Source organism: Camelus dromedarius, chromosome 4 (assembly GCF_036321535.1).
Source record: "Camelus dromedarius isolate mCamDro1 chromosome 4, mCamDro1.pat, whole genome shotgun sequence".
Lineage (NCBI taxonomy): Eukaryota > Metazoa > Chordata > Mammalia > Artiodactyla > Camelidae > Camelus > Camelus dromedarius.
Window position 1 is genome coordinate 86,947,616 of NC_087439.1, and position 20,376 is coordinate 86,967,991.

The 20,376-nt window shown below is 36.4% G+C and overlaps 1 protein-coding gene across 3 annotated transcripts in view; it reads left to right on the plus strand.

Annotated features, from left to right (window-relative positions):
* The window catches only part of NYAP2 (neuronal tyrosine-phosphorylated phosphoinositide-3-kinase adaptor 2), a 243,778-nt gene extending 224,889 nt beyond the window's left edge, over positions 1 to 18,889 (plus strand). For 2 of the 3 annotated variants that reach the window (XM_064485218.1, XM_031452287.2), the window contains one exon: positions 18,481 to 18,889. In XM_064485218.1, coding sequence (XP_064341288.1) covers positions 18,481 to 18,705 — 225 coding nt within the window. In that variant the 3' untranslated portion in view covers positions 18,706 to 18,889. Of the gene's footprint in view, positions 1 to 12,905; positions 13,432 to 18,480 lie in introns of those variants that run through there. The other variant, XM_031452288.2, reaches the window with a different exon arrangement.
* Positions 18,890 to 20,376: the final 1,487 nt, after the last annotated feature.

The following is a 20,376-nucleotide window of genomic DNA, read 5'->3' on the forward strand; positions in this document are numbered from 1 at the left end:
GGTCCAGAAGCCCTGCCCCCTTACCATGACCCCTGACCTGTTATTACTCTGTTGATCTGCCTTGTTTTGCTATCTGAGACCAGGAAGCCCCTGCATATTCAACATTAGTAAACTGAGAAGTGGAACATATGTTCCACCCCATATCCAGAATCGGATCTCTTTTGCAGATTCTCCCGGGACCAATCTGTTGATAGAAAGCTGGAGGTTATATTTGGTCCCAGGGGAGATGTCCCGAAAATTAGTTGATGTTTGCCAAGTGCACAGGGGTCACCAGGGTTCAGAGAATTTGAATGGGGGTATAATCTGGAAGTTATATTTCTAATAACAAGCTGATATTAGAGTAGATTGCGTTTTAGCAAAGTAAGGGACAAAACTTCTGTCTTAACAGGAGAGAAATAATGGGATTCTTAATTTCCATAGTAAAATGAATCATTATCTACTACAACTTTCTCAAATTATTTGACCTTTTTTTCCCCCACACTCCACCTAGGTTACATTAATGATTTTCATTAGTCATTGTTTACAAATGATGAAAGAGTTTCAGTTGCTCTTCTGAAAACTTAAGACAAATGTATGGCTTGGCTTCCATCTTCAGAAGTCAAGTTCTTTCAGAACTTTTTCTAACCTTTCATGGGAAAGAGGCAATCTTTCCTTCAATTTGGAGTATGTTGTAAGAGAGGAAAAATACGAATAAAGCCCTTTTGTTTCTTTCCTGAATACTATACATTTTTGAACTGCATAAGGTGTGAGATGTAAGCTTGGGGAGTTTAGAGGAATCCCAGTCGGAATATTCTAATTTATGGAATGCATTGCTCATGAATGTGATGAGATTGCATGTAAATGTGCAGATGTGCAGAATCTCTGAGTTTAATCCTAGTTCAGTTATCCCCTGGCTGAGTTTCATGGACAAATTATTTAACCTCTCTGACTCAGGTGCCTTATCTGAAAAATGGTAGCATTTAAGATGAGCTGTAATTATAGTTCTCAAGAGTATAGGATCATGGTAATATATGATAAAGTGGATTTGACAACATCATTGGTTTTGTTACCATTATTCAAATTCTCAAAGGACAATGCATAAATTATTTTATTTCTATCCTAGTTAAGAGAAAGATATTATATATATATTGTCTGAGAAACTTGGCAAGTACATTCAGGGAAAAATGTAGCTTAAAAGGATGGATAGGATTACAATTGCTTTTGGAGGCATGCTCTCATTGTTAAGGAATGCTTTTAAAAAGCAAGTACTTTATTTCAGGAAAAAAAAAGGTAGAAAAAAATATTAATAGCATTGTATAAGTTGAAATTCTTGTCCTAGGGAAAAACAATACTTACTAGTAAGTGAGATATTTTGCATTAATTATAATACATATGATACAGAAAGTGCCTTGGTGTGTTAGAACATTTTCTACAATGTTTATTTAAGTGTTCAATAATTATATTTATAGGGGAGCAAAATCTGCCACCCAAAATTGTGTCTTTTTGGCAGAAGGACTGATTTAGGCTGATTATTTTTAAAGCCCAAAGGACTCAGGAGGAACCTTTGACCTTCCCCACTAACTGCCTAAAAGAATGTAGATAGAGGACCAATTCCAGGAAGGGAGCATCACCACAGATAAGTATAGCATGAAGTAGGTGTGTAGATGGCAAAGTATGTTTGTTAAAATTCCTCTCTGTGTCCCATTGTCTCTGCCTGGCCCAGCAAACATTTGTTTGCCAAACAATTGCATTTCCATCTCCATGTGAATTGCCTCCATAGGACCCCCCTTTAAAGCCCCAAATCACTACCTTCTACATCCTTTTTTGTTTTTGGCTGAAGAGGTATTTTAAGATGAGGGCTTGGGCCATTTTGTTGAGTTGCTCAGTTTTCCTGGGTCTCTCCTGTGTACACATGTTATTAAATTTCTGTTTGATTTTCTACTGTTGATCTGTCTCATGTCAATTTACTCCTTAGATCAGCCAATAGAACCTGGAAGGGGAGAGAAAATTTCTTCTTCCCTGACATATTGAATTAAGTAATTCTATTAACTATCTAATGTAATTTAAAGCAGTTTTTTAAATGTTGCAGACATATTAATAATACATTTGCATTTTAAGAGTGAAATTTCTAATGCTTTTAATTTCTTTTCCAAATCTGTTTTATTATTGATTTTTATCTTTCTTCTAATTTGAGGGAACACTTTGGCATGTAGAAAGATGGCAGTTTGTAGAATCAATCAGCCCTGGCTTAAAACTTCTGTCCTCCATCACCAGGCTCTGGAACCTCAGTCTCCTCATCTGTCATACAGATACACTCACAGCTATTTTAGTAAATTTAAATGGAGACATGAGATGAGGTGGCTTATAAAGCAGCTCACACAGTACTTAATGCCAGTTTACCACTTGGCATTTTCTCTTGGCATCTAAGTCCCTCCCACACACTCAGTGAGTTCCAGTGTTTCAAGTTAGAGTGTCATTAGAAACCTCTAACTGTGGTTTTGATGAATTTGACAAAATAAATCTCTCTCCTGTTAACCAAAGACCTCTTTGGCAGAGAGTAAAACATTGCTCAAATTTAGAAGTATGGGAAAAGTTCTAGTTCTCTAAAGGCCTGCCTTATGAAAGTGTACCAGTAGAGGGCAAGAGTGTAGAGCTGATTCAGGGGCTATAATACATGTAGCAAAGGGTTGTGATTGATTTGTAAAGTAAATTCTGTGCTACCATGAATGCCAAATACTGTCATGCTTCCTTCTTTGTTCTATTGGCAATAATTTGCTTTTTTCTAGGGTTCTAGGGCTCAGTGATCTCAAGAAGTTTATTTTGGTTTTAATTCAAAGAATTTCATGGTGAGTATAAGTCTTTGAATGATAGAGATAGTATCTTCTATTTAGATAACTTTATAATAAGGATATTATCTATTTCATTGACCCCCCACATAATCAAATTGTAATAGAGACTAGTATTCCTATTCAGTTCATAACTTCACAAATGTCCCTTCCGATGCAGTTCTATTTTCTGAAAACTGGAAGTGGATTACTGACTGTTAAAAGGCCAGGGTTGGTCTTATAATTCTGAACCCACGCGTTCATTAAAAAAATTTACGTAAAGAGGTCATCTCATCACTTATGGCGCATGCAATTAGATTTGTATCCACAGGAGTGTTTTTAAAGGTAGGATTTAAAATGTTGGAAAATATCATCCTAGTCCGTTCCACTCTAGATCCAGCTACAGTCATATTAAGGAATTAGATGGAACGCTAGTTGTCCAGTATCAGTATACTTCCTCACATCCTGAGTACTCTTGTACATTTGTGATTGTGTATTAGTTAGGTGAGTGACAGAGCTGCTGTAACAGGCACAACCCCAAATTTTAGTGTTTGTTCCTCTAAATAAAGTTTCTTAGTCGCACAAATCCAACATGAATCTTCCTGGTTGATGGCTGTTCCTGACCGTGGGACAGACCTGGGCTCTTCTCAACCCGTGACTCTGTCATTCCTGAGAACCTCTGAGCCTTCTGTTGGATCCTCTGTCTCAGGCTGACAGGTGGGGGAAAAGAGAGAATGCCATGCAGGGCACTGATTTTATCTGTCTGTCCTGAAAGAGACCCACATTCAGAATTCAGTCCCAAGGACCTGTGTAACTGCGAGGGAATGGCTGCTCGATAAATCGTTATTGTTGACAAAAATGCATAAATCGTGATGGTCCTGATGGTGCAGAGGTGGAGGGGACAGTCCTGGAAGTGTCTACAGTTTTAAGACATGCTGGTGGCTTCCTGCATTCAGACAGATGCAGGACAACTTTGCAGATTCTCGAGTTAGACCTGGCTGTCCCATTCCAAGTGGCCTGTCTTTGGGCAAGAGATTTAACTCCTCTGAGCCACAGTTATTTACTCTCTGAATAGAGAAAGAAAATGGCACTTATTGGTCAACTTGCTCTTTTCCAGAAATAGCGATAGCTACATAATAGGGAATATTTATAATCTCATCACATTCATGTAGCCACCCCAAGAACAGAGCCACATAGTATAAGATTAAAAATGGGGGCTGTGGAGTTAGTTTACCTGAATTCAGATTCTAGTTCCACCCACTTCTTTGCTCAGTGATTTTGGGCATGGATCTTACAGAGCTTCAGGTGTCCATATGTAAAATGGGCATCATACTGTCAACTCTATAGACTAGATGAGTGCAAGGAGTAAATAAGTTAGCATATACAAAGCATCTGGAAGAGCACCAGACACTGTGTGCTCCACATAGGTTAGTTTTTGTTAATATCATTTTTATCCCCCCAACTGCTAAGAAGCATCTTCAGTACCCATTATTCTCTGGACACATTGGAAGAGGCAAACCATCCAGTCATGGCAGGCATGTCTTTGAGCTTGAGCACTCTTCTTTATGAACCAACTTAGAGGACCACTTATGTTGATTTCATTAGAAAAAAATTAAGTATTGGTCTTAAGGAAGATATTCCAAGAAAAATAAAATTATTGAAATATATAGGTTCTTTATTTTTTAACACTAGGATCCTAAGTATAGCTGTGAGAAATTGTAAGGTCTTTTATAAGTAATATATGAATGATTCTACTAGAATGTAGCAAGTGTATTTAGAGTTATCTTTATGTTGGCAGGTGTGGGGAGCCATGGGATGAGTAGCTGAAATAGAGAAGAAGAGAGGAAAGTTAATAGTAGAAGTTTTTGGACACCTCAATTCCATTTGAATCCTGGTAGCTACAGACTGTCACAGAACACCCATATGCTCCTGCTCGTCTGTTGTCTTTCTGATTTTCATTTTACACCCACTTAAATATATTTTATTTCTGAGTGGGTTATTGGTCTGAGTCTTGGTGAAAACTGGCAGGGAGGAAAGTATGTCATAGTTTGTATGTAAGCATGGATTTGTGAAGTTGTGTAAGCTTATTCCTCAGGCTCTTAGAAACCAGGCCCAGAACAGCACGCCAAAAGGGATTCCCCATATTTTCAAAAGCAGTAGACATGTCATCTCCTTGGACATCGAGTCTGCTTGACTGAGAGAAGCCAGATTTCGATTTGAATCAGGAGTGCTGTGTGCTGCTCAGGAATGGTGGTCCGAGCTGGAGGGAGCCCAGGGTTCCAATGAGGGGGTTGTAGACAATAGGATCATGAAAGCAGGTGTGGTTATAAGGTCTGTCTGCTTCAGCGCACTCTAAGTTATGTTGACATAATGCTGTTGACAATGGAAGCTCTTTGACATTCTAGGAAGATAAATGACATGATAAAAGCAGTTCTCTAGGAGCAAAAGTCTTATATTTTTAGGAATATTCTCCCCATTCTACTCTTCCTTGTCACTGTTCCCCGCATCATCCCTCTGCGGACTCACTTTCTTTTCTCTGAAGCCCTCAACAGAAGGGCGCTGTGATGGCAGGTGCTACAGTGACTTGCGAACTAGGGTAGCCTAATATGGTAGGGACAATCCTAGAATAACTTCCAGCAAGGGATTTATTGCCTCAGAGCTTAGCTTTGCTTCCACTTCTGAGCATAAGTTGGCCCTTACGTATGATGGCGAATTGTGATTCTTCTAAAGGAAGAGCTGAGAGGATCTGGGATGGCCAAGCCATTTTCTAGGTAGTAACCTTAATCACTTTCAGGCTGAAAGAGTGTATGTTTTTCACAACTAAAGAAGCGTTTTGAGTATTGCTTTAGAAAAGGTGTTTTTAAATGAGCTGGCATCCTCAATGGTTTTAACATTAACTACCATTTAATAAAAAAAATTCTAGATTTTAAAGTTGAGCAAACTGCATCAAGTTGCCCTCATGAGAAGTGGTTAAGAGCATATAAAAGTGTTTAATTCTGGAAACTGGATTCCATGACTTTCAACTTGAGACCTACCTGGAAATCCTTGTTTGGTTTCTCTGTCAAGCACATCTTACACAGGGCCTGCCTCTCCCAGTCATCAGTTAGATGAGTCCATGACACTTTGTTTTTAGCTGCTCTGAAGGGTGTCATCTTGGGCAGAAGGAAACAGCACAGGAAGCAAGAGAGAAGAAATTGAGATGGAAGACATGAATTAGGCAGCAAGGAAGGAAGGAACTTGTCTGTTAAACTCTCTGCTTGGTAGATCATAGGCACAAAGACATTGCTTGCTCTCAAGCCGATTTGGGTTGCTTGTGTAAGGTGTTCATTGCTTCCTGTCTTTCCATACTGACCCCATCAACATTTGGATGAATTTGGCTAAAAGGAAAATGGCCAGCTTCTTTTGAGGAAATCCAATTACAACTGGACTAGAGTCCAAGAATAAAGCCTTGTAATGTTGACCATAAACTAATTGGACTCTGTTAGTTTATGGTCAACATTACAAGGATTATTTTGATTACTTGGGGCATAAGTGCTGGTTTTGAGTTAGGATAAAAGGCCTCAAACTTTAGGTCAATGTGGCTCAGACTTGGAATCGCAGAAAGGAAGGAAATTTATTAAGGCGGTGCACTGAGGGAGATGCAGACCGCAGTGCGTACAGCTGTCCAGGGGGTGTTGGAAAGGAGTACTTTCTCACTTTGATAGAATCAGCAGGAATGAAAATATTTTTCTACCAAATGAAAAATTTCATTCCTACTGAAATGAAAAACGGCACTGGCACCTTGCCACCGTGTCAAGTTCCATGGGACCAAGCTAAACGGGAAAGACAAGCCTATTCAAACAGGTAGCGAAGACTCAGCTCTGGCCAGTCGGTGCCATGTTTCTTTGATTTTTTTCAAGAGAAGCCAAAATCTGGGCATTCCTGCCCTGGCTCTCTCCTTCCCTCTTGTGTTTTTGTTTGTTTGTTTTCTTCTCTCTTCCTCTATAATCTACTGATTTGTGGGTTTTTTTTTTTTTCCCCCTCCATGGGTTCAAAATTTTAAAATATTGTGCATTTTATACAAAATACATGTGTTAGCCTGATGCAACCCTCATGTCCCAGTTTGTACCCTCTGGTCCTTTCCAACCTGAGCCCCAGACAAATGATGTGACTGGCCAGACCTAGTAAATAATGAAGCTGGTTTCAGAATAGAATTACTGTCATCGGCAGCTTATTCCTTATCCTCTAGTCTATGCTCATATTGGGCAATGCATTCTAGTGGAGAAAAAAATATATTTGATGTTCTTTCCCAGTTCTATTCAAAGTTATAAGATCTGAAAATAATTGTTAGCTCAGCCAGCGATTATTAAGGCCTGTTTCTTGAAGATTAGCTGATTCTCCTTGTCTCTCATCTTCCCTCTCTTGCTTTAGATAAAACAAATGTTTATTGAGATGTGATTCTCCCTAATTTATCTGTGGTCAAGTCCATCTGCACTATTAAAAACCAATATTTTGTGTTGAAATTAAACTTGAAATTAAATTAATGCTAATGTTAAGTGATTAAGAGAATATACTTAATGGAAAACATCAATACATTTGTTGTAATTGAATTTTATCTTGTAATACAGTTGGCTCCTTCAGGGAATGTCTTTTTAAGGCATTCTACTTAGAAATTTGCTCATTTAAATATTGCTCATTTAAAAACAGAAATTAATTCTGAAACCTGCTCAGAGGTCTTTTTTTTTTCTTTATTACAATTAGTTTAATCAATTAACAGCTGAAATTGTATCTTTAGTCATTATTAGAGTTAATTGCTGAGGAATATGTTGTGCCTTCTTTATTGGGAAAAATGTATCACAATTTTTCTATAGTCTTTTTACTTTCCAAGGTAAAGAATTCATATTCATAGTCATAAAATAGCGAAAAGGCAAATCAAGTTTTACATATGTGTGTGTGTGTATATATATATATTTTTAAATTATACATGGTTCTGCCTGTGGACACATACCATAGACATAATGGTTCTGCCTGTGGACACATACCATAGACATAATATTTCTGATTTTTGAACACAGTTCAACATTCATCTGAAAAGCCTCATCTTTCATTTTGCCATAGGGATATCATATATCATTGTATATATTATTTATGCCCTTCACAACTTTATACAGATTTTAATGCAGCAACACTTTGAGTCAATTTCAGACACTTGAGAACTATCTCATAAATCAACTCTTTCTCATGCAATTTGATCATTATTCCTCGAAGTCGTTGTATTTGTATGCTTCCACAGATAAACCTCCTTATTACATCTATATACATATATATATGCTCTGTGTACATGCATAGAGAGGCAGGTGCCATGCCACTCACACCTGGCTGGACGGGGCATTATTAGATAGATAGGTTTCCATTGTATGACTGAACACAGTCTTTCACCAGGGAACAAGTGCTAAGCCACGAAGAATTGCCACTTTGCATTTTGCATTTGTTCACAAGAGATACAAAGTTAACATTCTATTTTGACAACTTGCTTTTTGCATTTAGTCATCATTTGGTGTTATAAAAATGTTATGCATTTTTAAATGTTTTAAAACTTCCATTTTTCTAGATGTTGAAATTCAATTCTTCTCTAAAATTCTGCTGTAGTGAAGAGTTGATAAAACGGTGGTTTGATGCAGTTAGCATCTTCTTTCATGGTGGTGTGAAAACCATCCATGGACTTTTTCTTTTAGGCAGCCTTTGTTGGGCTTCTTCTCCTAAGGCCACTCATTGAATCAGCTAACATTTTTGTGCAACTCAGTCGAGAGACACTAACATTTTACTCTACTTGTCGATATTCTTGGAGATGTGCAAATATGTGTGGGAGGACGACTATGTTGTTTGCTGCCATGAAACTGAGGAAAAGGTACTTATTGAAATGAGATTGAGCTGTGGGTGGTGAAGGAAAAAGAAAAATACTTTCAGAGGGGCTCCCTTGGTGAAGTATCCGGTGCGGGTAACATATTACCGTATTATCCACACACAATTATACGGAAGGACAACCAGCCAGTTAGCAGTTCAAAAGTGAGATCAGATGGAGGTATTCTTACATAGCAAGAAAGGACACTTTGTTCTTACTGCTTTGGGGATTGCTACTATTCACCACTCAGACACATCGTCTCATTAGGATGCTCCGTCCATTAAGTGCTTTAGAAGTGTTTAACTTCTTCAAGAAGGAAGCCAGGAAGGAGGGAGAGTGAAGACAGAGCACTACCTTGGCAGCTTAACCTTGGGATATTAAATATGATCAAGTGCAAATATTGTGGGGCCTTAGGGATGTATTCTTGTGCGTTGGAGGCAAGAAACTTGAGCTATGGATGGAGAGCGTTACGCAGGGAGGGAGATTACTGTGTTCTGCTCTATTAATAACCCCTTTCACGCCCAGTACGGGATCTGTCTCTAGACACAGCTAAGCGATCCTGAACCTCTTCTAAACTTGATTTTCTCATCCCGAATATGGTGACCACAGGGTTATGCTGAGGCTAAAATGGAATGAAGCGGGCTGAGTGTTCACACAGTGCCTTGCTCACTGAGAGGAATTGCAATGATGATTGTGCCCGTGACCTTGACAACTACGAAGATGAGAGGATGCTGTGATGACAGTAATGACACGTTCAAAGCTTTGCAGCCACCAACGTTTTCACAGCTTATAAATCCTCTATTAATCTTTCAGTCTTTCAGCGGCAAACTTTACCCCCTTTATTTAATCCAGCACACTCACCCTCGTTGTCGGCTCTCTGAAGTGAAAGTACTCTGGCAGTTGTGTGTGTGTGTGTGTGTGTGTGTGTGTGTGTGTGTTCAGTGTGGCCGCTTTAATCCTAATGAGCTGAGACAATCCAGTGCCATGATCAGGGCACAGACTAGCATTTGGTATATCTAGTTCCAATTCTAATTCTGCCTTCTGTTAGGAATATGATTCTATACGTATTACTTAACTTCTGTAGGCCTCCATTTATCATCTAACAAAGAGCCATAAGGCATCTTATCCAGTTATTAAGCTTTAAAGGAATTGGTATACGCTAAGTGCCAGTTGAGTGTCTGGAACATGGTTTATAACCAATAAATCACGGTTGCTGCTATAATTACACTGTTGATGTTCTTATGATTATTACTCAGATTGTGACAATCCTTCTTCCCAAAGCCACTTGGTCAAAGGTGAATGTAACAGGCTAGGTTATTTCAGAACTTTTATAAAATCATTCAAGAAAGTTTTGAGAGTATTCCTTGAGGTGGATCAAAAGCCTCAAGGTACGAGATTTTATTAGCTTTAGCCTACTGTTTCTTCTTCAGTGACATTACTGACACACATTTTCTTTCAGCAAAACTTTTATAATTTTGTTTTCTGAAACCTAGAGGAGGTAACAGTAATTTAATCATATCTCTATGATATATACCCTTATGCACAAATATACACACAAATACATACATATAAACACACTGTATGCTGCACACTTTTATACACACATCCATATGTATGTTTATGAATATATATGAAATGTATGTATGTATTCATGGGTGCACGTGTGTGTGCATACAGTAGGCTTCCAGACAGCCTTCAAAACAGACATTTATTTTCTTTTAATGAAATGTAATGATTCTTTTAAACACAATTTTTCTTATGAAATATATTTTCCCTTCCCAAGCAATGTACCGTTAGCAACAAGGAAGAATATAAACAAAATAAGTGAAAGGTAAATTCAAGAGTACGGTAAACCATAAGCCCTGAAAAATGTAAAGAATTGTATTTATAGTTGTCAAAAAGTTTAAGAAACCTTGAAGAATTCAAACATGGAGACATTTTGAAAAAATTCAACTGATTTGACTACATAAAAATTAGAAACATCTATTATTAAGTAATAACCTAAATGACTAATTATGAAGTGTCAAATACTAGAAATTGTTAACATAAATAATATATAAATATCCTAAATTAAGAAAATATATAAATCTGTAAGTAAAATTATCCCCTCATTAGAAAAAAAAAGAATAAACTAAGGTCTTGATCCACTCTTCTGTTACTAAACATTTGTGAAATATCCAAATACATTCAACTCGCTGCTAATAAAAGTAAATATGGAAATCCAAGAGTCGTTTTCAACACATAAAATGAGTAAGATTTTTGTTTGCTTATTTGTTCATTTTTTTTTCAGTAACACAACTCAGTGCTAATGCTACTAATATTCTCACTGCCCTGTTTGAGTGGCTGTCAGTTTTCATTTGTTCATTCATTCATTGCATGAGCGTTTTGACATACTTCCTTGTGCTAAAGGGAAAGATGTGACATTCACTGTAGAGCCCCTGTCTTAAAAAAAAAACTCAGTCTGCTGGGGTAGAGGAGTTTATATTTTTGTTTCCACTTCGTGGTAGACGCTAAATTATTACATGCAATCTTCCCGACAAATCTGAGGTCTTATTATTTTCATTTTACAGATAAACAAGTTCTCAGGAAGATTAAATGATTTGTCCCACATCTCACAACTAATAAGTGGTAAAACCAGGTCATGATACCCATTCTATCTACCTTATACTGTCTCCTAAGATAGAAAGAAATCAAAGCTGCACCCCAAAATAGGATTGTTGTTATTGCAGAGAGATGAGCAGTGTATTGGCAGAGCTTGCAAACAGCTGTAATTTTCACTGTTTAGGACAATAGTTGAAACCAGCCTCTGTCCTTGAAAGTGACTTGTGACCTGGGTCTTGATGAAAGGACGTTGCTATAAAACTCAAGAGTTACGTGTATACTGTATTTTGGAAAGAAATGGTGTTTCTAAGTAGTTGTAAAGTCACATGGATTATTGACTCTGCCTTTTAAGTTTTACCATAGAAAAAACTGTGACGTTAGGTCACCTCAATGCATTTTCAAAATATCAATTGTTTTATACAAATACATATGCGTAGATAGGTAGAGGCACATATAAATACATAGAGTAAGCTTTACTCTTTCAAAGAAAAAGACATTTTTCTTTCTCTGTAATGATCAACGAACATAGATTTGATCATTTATTATTGATAGCTAGGTAATAATTTGTGAATTTGCTGACAGGTGCAGATAGTTATAACCCTTCCATCACTTTGCTTTGTCAATTTCAAAAGGCCCGTTGAGGGCCTGTGTTGTTGTGTATATTATGCAAAGATGACCCCTTCTTTCCAAAATATAGTTGGGAAGGAAGAAAAGAAATATAAATTACTAAAATTATTTTTTTTTAATTCTGAAAACAACTTTTATATTGAACTGGAATCACCACTGTGACACATGACAGACAAGCAAATAACCACTGCAGAGTCACTCAAAGGAAGGGTTGACCTTGTATTAAATCTCTTATTTAAAGACTTTAAACCAGATTATCCACTTTATTTCTTCAATTTCAACATTCCTGTTTTTCCTTATAATGATGTAAAATGTGTAGTCAATATGCCCAGTTAGTCTAAACCAATTGTCAGAGATGACTTTAAAAGTAAACCTCATCCTTTATGATTTATCTAAAGGACCAAACTTGATATGAAAAATATTGTGAACGTATATGAATCAATGCTCTTGATTTGGTTCTATAGTCCTTTCTATAATACCAATATTGGTATTACCCTCTTTGTTCTTCTATCAGGCAGTTCCAGTAGATATGTAATTTAAGGGTTAATTGGCTATTGACTTAGTAAGTTAGCAAACTTTTTCTTTAAAGGGACAGACAGTAAATATTTTAGGCTTTATGGACCATAGTATCTGGCCCAATAACTCAACTCTAGTCAATAGTGTGAAAGTAGCCAGAGACAATCCATGAACAAATGGACTTATCTGAGGCCAGTGGAAACTGTGTATACACTGGCATTTGAATTTCATATCATTTTCATCTGTCGTGGAAATACTCTTCTTTTGTTTTCTTTTCAACTATTTAAAAACTTTAAAGTTCTTGTTCATGGGCTGTACTGAAACAGGCAATGGACTTTATTTGGGAAATGTGTTGTAGTTGGCCAATCCCTGCCCGTGATCTTGAAGACAGATGTAAAAAAAGCCATGGTGCTTACCTGTTTCTTCTTTATGTATGTTTTGTTAATAAAGAATCAATCTCTTTGCCCACTAAATAGGAGAGGAAGAGCATTTTTGATGAGATCGCCAACACCTCTGGCTAACCTGTGTGTGACTCACTCCTAAGGACAGGAAGAAGCGCAGGTCAGAGTGACCTGCCACCTCCCATAACTCCTGAAGAAGTTGCTTCCTCTTCTCAGATTCCCCGCCCCCACCCTGCCACGGCAGCTGGGCTCCCGGCCTGGTCTTCCTTGCTTCCCCACTAACACAGCCCATCCTCCCTTGGAGAAATTTTCTTCAGGGTAAAGGGAAAATTCAGAGAAATTTGGTAACTCTAGCTTCTTTTCCAGCCAGATTCAGGCTTACACTCCCCCTGCTGGATGACGATGTCTTATAAAATGGGCTATCCATCCAGGTGGGAGAAGGTGGCCCAAAGAGAGCAACTTCCGGAACCCGTAGATTTCCACCCCGCCCAACCCTGAGCATCTGAAGATGAGTATTGGTGTTGTGTCTATTGTCTCAGAAATTAAATTTGATTCTCAAATCGTAAGACTCCCAGCTAAACTTAATTCCAAAGCCAACGAGGCACCAGCTCAACACTGTTTCCTGTCTCCTAAATCTTTGACAACATTTTTTCATGTGCTAACTCATGAAGCATAATAGTCAAAATCAATAGAGATACATATGCTTGTATCAGTTTTATTCTGCTATCATGTTTATTACTGAAATGCTCCAAGTGCTTATTTCAGAGTATTTTTTTCTCTTTATGTTTTACATATTTTGAAAAATTGGATACTTTAAATAAATATTAGGGAGATTTATTATTGGAAAAAATCTCACGATTTCTTTGTTTGTTGGATAAAATATACCCAATATCAGGAAGTACTCAGTTTATTTCTTAGAGAAAGTAATTGTTGAAGTGAATTAAAATTCCTTCTCATTTGTGCCATTCCTGATGCATTGAAGGATCGGAAGATTAGATCATGATCAATGTATGGGACTTTACAGTTTTTAATCTCTTTGCATGCATTAGTTTACTGCTTCCTACAACCTTGTGAAGTGTGGTATACAAATATGCATAATATATATAAAGTGTCCCAGTGTACATCTATGTATATATAAATCATGTACACACACACACACATATATATAATGTATATAGGAATTATATACAAATTTAGAGAGATACATGACTTTTCAATGCCACACAATGATCAAGATCCCAGTCAAGTCATTTAACTCTTCCATTCTACCATGTTACTTCCATATAAAGAATGAAATACACACTTACATATTCTTTGGAAAAAATATGGTCCTATCATGTTATTTTCTAAAATGTATTTTTAAAAATTTTAGTATAGTTTGAAATTTACAGAAAGGCTGCAAAGGGATACATGGAGGGTTCCTGTATACCCCATGTCCAGTTTCCCCTATTGTTAATATCTTACATTATCATGGTGCTTTTGTCACAACTAATGAATCAATACTGAAACATTATTATTTGCATCCATACTTCATTTGGATTTCCTTGGTTTTTATTATTAGTTTCAAGATTTCTTCCAGGATACCACGTCCATCAACTTCACTTATCATGTCTCCTTGGTCCTCTCTAAACTGTGACAGTTCCTCAGACTTCCCTTATCTTGTATGACCTTGACAGTTTTAGGGATTACTGGACTGCTGTATCATAGAATGTTTCTCATTTTGGGTTGTCTGGTGTTTTTCTCATGGTTAGACTGGAGTTATGATTTTGGGGAGGAAGATCACAGAGGTAAAATGCCCTTCTCTTCACATCATATCAAGGGTGCGTACTGTCGGCATCACTCATCACTGCTGATCAGCCAGTGCGGTGTAGATAGTGCTCTCCAGGTCTCTTCACTGTGAAGTTCCTCTCCTCCTCCTTTCCATACTCTTTGGAAAGAAGTCACTGTGTATAGACTCCATTTATGTAGTGAAGATTTATTATGTTTCACCTTCTTGAGGAAGAACTTCATTTGATTTTATCCTCATGAAATTAGCCAAGATCATTGGCCTCTGCTGAATCTTGATAATATGAAAATCTTATCCAAGCTATGTAAGTGTGTTCATATTAATTGAACAACTATCTCCCAATGTATACTTACTTGCCTGTGTTTGTTTTTTTTTTCTTCCCTATGTGGGGCATCCAAGAAATGCATTCAGATTAAAGATAAGAAACAGGCCACTTGATTAAATAACTAAACTGAAAGAATTTCTGTTCTAGGCTTAATTTCAAATTAGTTGTAGATGGACTCACTGAGTTCATTCAATGTCAGGGTGAAATGGAATGGAATTTTACAGCTAAATTTAAATTAGATATGAAGAATTTAATGATAAATAAATAAAAAAACAGAACATCTAGATATCCTTTATGGGTAGTAATCTTAACACACTTCATAGAATGACTAAACATTCTAGTTGTTATATCTGAAGTAATGAATTGAAGTATAACATCTTATTGCAAGAATAGGATATAATATTTGACTCACTTTAAGGGAGATGGATTTAGCCATGTCAACAGGCATAGAAGTATCATTGAGTTTAACTTGGGGAATTAAAAAGAATGTGTACCCTCCAGAAAAAATTACTAAAAAACATGTGTCTTTAAAAATAAATATATAAAGCAGATTTATCTCCCCTCAAATGAATTCCATGTATCACTCATTCATATCATTGTAACATAATAATTTTGGGGGTTATTTTAAATGAGAAAAAAAAGTTCGACAGCAAATTTAACATGTGAAGATTCTATTCCAAACTGGACATATTTGTTAAACTTATCAAAATTAAAAATATTTTAATTGGCTATCTTCTGACAACCTGTATTTGAATTTTGTTAGAATGCCTAGCCCTCTTTCATGTATTGGGCAGTGATTTCTCTCAGCATTTTTATTGACCATACGTCTGGCCCCTAAAAGAAGATAGTTTAATATTGCAGGGTCAGTCTGAAAGAAAAAATGGTTGATTTTCTTCTATTTATATTTTGAGCCATTATATTGCAATCATGTGGATATATAAATATTCTAAAATAAAAATGTAAAGAATATGAAAAACTGTATTTTATAACTCTTTATTCTTAAACACCTATTCTTTAGATTTTTAAAGAATGGATTATTCTTAGTATATTGACATATAACATAAACTTCTAATTGACTGAAAACACATACTTATTATAGATAATGTAATGCATTTATGAACTGTGATCACAACTATGAAATATATTGGTGACACTGTTGTCAGGGCAATCCCGGAAAATTATTATTTTGCAGTTGCATATACTGACTCATACCCTAAAAATATTAAAGAAAATTAGGTAATAGATTATTTAATGTTTGTGTGGACAAGTAAATATATTGCAAATGTTGAAATAATGCTGTAAATATATTACCTTAAAGATTTGATGTTTTGCAATTTTCCTGGAATGTGTAAAATCCAGTGAGATTTCATTAGGAAAAAATTATCTGAGTTTCTGAGAAGCAACAAAAATTGTTCAATGGTGATGGCTTCAATGCCTTCCTAAAACTTTTATTGAGAGTGAAATGACTCTGTTCTGCATGTTGGGGCTACTGAGATGAATGCAGTTTGGGGTTGGCCCTCTGGAAATTGTGTTATAAATTCCACTTATGACAGTTTATAGTTACTCAATAAATTTTGCTTGTATTTCCACCAAAATAGACTTACTGTATTTTTATTGCCTAGGTTATCATGTTATAAAACATAATAAATCTTTGAAAAATTTCCAAGTCACTTTAATAATTGCCTGTTGAGACAGAAACCTGTTGGGCAGAACTTCACTAGAACTTTACTTAAAAAGTGAGCACTGATGTCCAGGGCCCTGGGCTAAGGGCTAGAGGACCCAAAGGGCATCAGACACAGCCTGTTCTTTCACGGAACTTTATATCAACTTAGGCACCTTACATACAGGATATTTACCTAAGAATATCATCTTCTGGAATCTAAGTCCAAGCCATTGATTTTGATTTATTTGATAAGCAATTTTTATCCATTCATAAACCTATAAATACATGTGCATTTTTGAATAGCCTCTGGAAATGGTAGTACATACAACAATAACTGTTATTATAATTTCTAAACCATATTCAGGAGATGGAGCATGCTGTAGTAGAAACACTATTCACTTTGAAGTTGGACAGTTTTAGTTTGACATAGGTCTGTATCATAGCCAATAAGCTGTGACCTTGATCTAGTACCTTAAACTTTCTGAGACTCAGCTTTCTCATTTGCGCGTAGCTAAATCCTAACTTTCAGTGTGGCTGGGAGAATTTAATGTAACATATATGGAACTCTTCCCACATGCCGGGCAGAGAGCAGGTATGGAAAAACTGTCGCTAGGTACATGTTGGTATTAGAATAATAATTTGTGGGATTTGTTTTACTGTTTGTAAAAATGACTTCACCTTCATCATCCAGTTTGATCCTTATACTTACTTCTGAAATTAAGATATTATAAAGTCAGTGATTTGGATAAAGAAACAGAAATGGAGTGGCCAGTGGAAATTTGACACACCCAGTATTCGAGTCTGTCTTCTAGCTCGGAGTTCTGCCTTCTCCAGAAAGAATTAAGAATTGTGAGAATTCAGTTTTGCCTTGTTCACATCAAAACTTAACCTGAAGTATTTGCTGATTGTTTTCCTAAAATCGTTCCATCAAATTTAGTGACTCCAAGTGAGCTATTTGCACCCTTCAAATCATAAAGCAGATTTGTTTAAACAATTAATTGTAAGCGTCCCCATCCTGGGTCCACGGCCCAGTCACACTGCTGTGCTTGTGGCAGACTCAGCCAACTAGCTCCGTTCCAAAGAACAGTTGTTGGTGGACATGGCCTTGTACACCTGGGAGTAGTGTTTACCTGTCCAGAAATATATGTATGCGCATCAATACATAGTCAGCACTGAACCTTCTCCTGGTACCCAACTGACCTGACGAATCAGGTTCTTTGAAGTTATGAAGCTAATTAGGATCTGTGTCAGTATGATTGCAGAAGCCAATGATTCTAGTTAGATATTTGCTGAAGCATCAAACAGTGTAGCAAAACTTCTTTGCAAAATAATTATTTAAGTATTTAAATTCCAAGCATTAGATGCACATTGAAGCTCGATTTGGGAGAAAACAGTTGAAAGTCTTAATTCTTTATGCTATGAACAAACACAAGTTTTATTTTAAGAATGAAAATGTTCATTAAAATCTTTAAAACATATCTCACTCATTAGATCTCACTGAAAAGTAATTCTAATAATTCAACTTAGGCATATTGGGACCCATAAGACAATGAAGTCAACATAAAAATAATAGGTAAATATTTGGCAAATGGCTTAAAACATTTGACAAAAGGTTTTATCTCTGTATCATGGGCTTTTAAAACATATTGGAAAAATATCATGCTTCAGTTATCATTTAATAATATCACAATGTCCACTAGTTCGAGTATACATTTTATTTATGGTTCCCATGCTTTAATTTTGCTTTCTAAGAATTTCAAAAAATACAAACAGCTGACATTTTTTTTTTGAAACAAATACTAGCACAGTGCAAAAAAAAAAAAAACTGCTTTCATTCCATTTTTTTCTTCTGTATTCACTCTTTGTTTTTTGCTAGGTGGCATGCATGCAGTGGTTTCATGGAGACCATACAATGCTTGAGATGATTGAGAAAAAGCGTTGCTTGTGCAAGGAAATAAAAGCTAGACAGAAAACGGAAAAGGGCCTTTGCAAACAGGATAGCATGCCTACCCTCCCCAGCTGGAAGAAGAATGCGGGTGCGAAGTACAGCCCTCCACCCTACGCTAAGCAGCAGACGGTGTTCTGGGACACTGCCATCTGACCGTGTGCAGGATGGCGTGAGCTCCACGTTCCTTAACAGGAAGAGGGAGGTCGACTCGGTCATGTGATAAGTAACTGTTACACATTTTCCCTGTCAGAATGGAATGCCAGCACTTCCCTGGAAAACCCACGGGAAGCTGTGCCTGTTCGTGGCAAGTTCAAGATAAAACGTCTATTTCCTTGCAATTAAGGCACACTTATTTATCACGGATTATTTTGAATCCAGAAGATAGTAAGATGTAAATATTTTACAAGTTTATGGGTGACACCTGAAATAACACACGTTATACGTATACAAATTACAGAAATATCAAGAGTTTTACTATATGAAACAATTTCGGTATTAACTGGTTTGTTATCTCTTTTATATGTAATCCCTCGATGCCTTTTATTATTAATTTTTGCATTTAAAGTGTGTTTTTTGTCTGCCCACATTTGGTTTCTGTACCTGAGCTCACATATAAATTATGTTCAATCACATAATATATGATCTGGTGCTAGTAATGTAGCAGTTGAATATCATATTCGTTCAGAACATCTGTTGCTTTGTAAGTTTTTAAGGGTTTGACAGGAAATGAACGCAAATGTGATGCTGAATTTGGACGTCCACATCACATCAACACCGATATTTTTGCTACATTGGCTTTATAAGAATTTCTCATCAGTATCATCTTGTTTGTACTAAGCAATGGTTAGTCAGACTCCAGAGAAAGTTGCGAGCATATATTTGGACATCCCAGCAGAAAACATTTCCTTCAGAAATGACTTTAGGGATACCCGTCCTTGCATCATAGATCTGATTGGAGGAGACCAGGGTTCACTGTGACAATGGAAGGAACAAGGAATCAAAGGGTAAATAGCAGGACTACTTTCAAGAAGGTGGGAACAGCGGCATTATGTTGCCACTGCAATCATTATTTTTAAGTAACTTTTCATGTGTATGTCTGTTTCCCCTAGAAAATGATCAATAAGCTTTGAACCAGATGAGTTTACATATTAGTCCACTCAATACCAATCTTAAAATTTAGGTCCATTAATGGAGTAGTATTTCATGTTAATTTTTCAAACTAGTCATCGCCATATTTTGTGGTATAACTTTCTGTGCATTTTCATCAATCACACCCATTTTTACTGATTATGACACCATGACCAAAGAATTATGACCGATTGTTTATTTTGTTTCAAGGAAGAAACAGGAAATGCAGGGGATGGGAGCCGGGTTGGATTCAATTTTATGTGTTGGTAAAGTTTAAGTTAAACAAATCGTATATATCTTTTAAGAGTAACTTGTTAGTCGACTATAAATATCCCCATGGGTGAATAAAAAGGAAACTATCACATATATTTTGTATATTTAAATTACTATTTATGCTTCCTGAAATTGACAGTATGTGATTCTTCTTTAACAATCAATTTAGTATTATATTTCTGAGAGAGAAGGTATGTGTTTGAAGTTATTGTCATAGCGGTTTTCCTTGTAAGGGTTTTGACAGCAATAGTACCATGCTGCTCAGTAAAACCAAATATAGCAGGAGTTAGGGAATTTTTGTAATCTATATCGCTAAAGGCGTAGTAACGCTTTATCAGTAATAGTTTCTTTCAAGCCTTTGAAATGTTATAAAATACTTTTTTAATATTTTATAATTAATGTATATTTTGATGCCCAACAAGA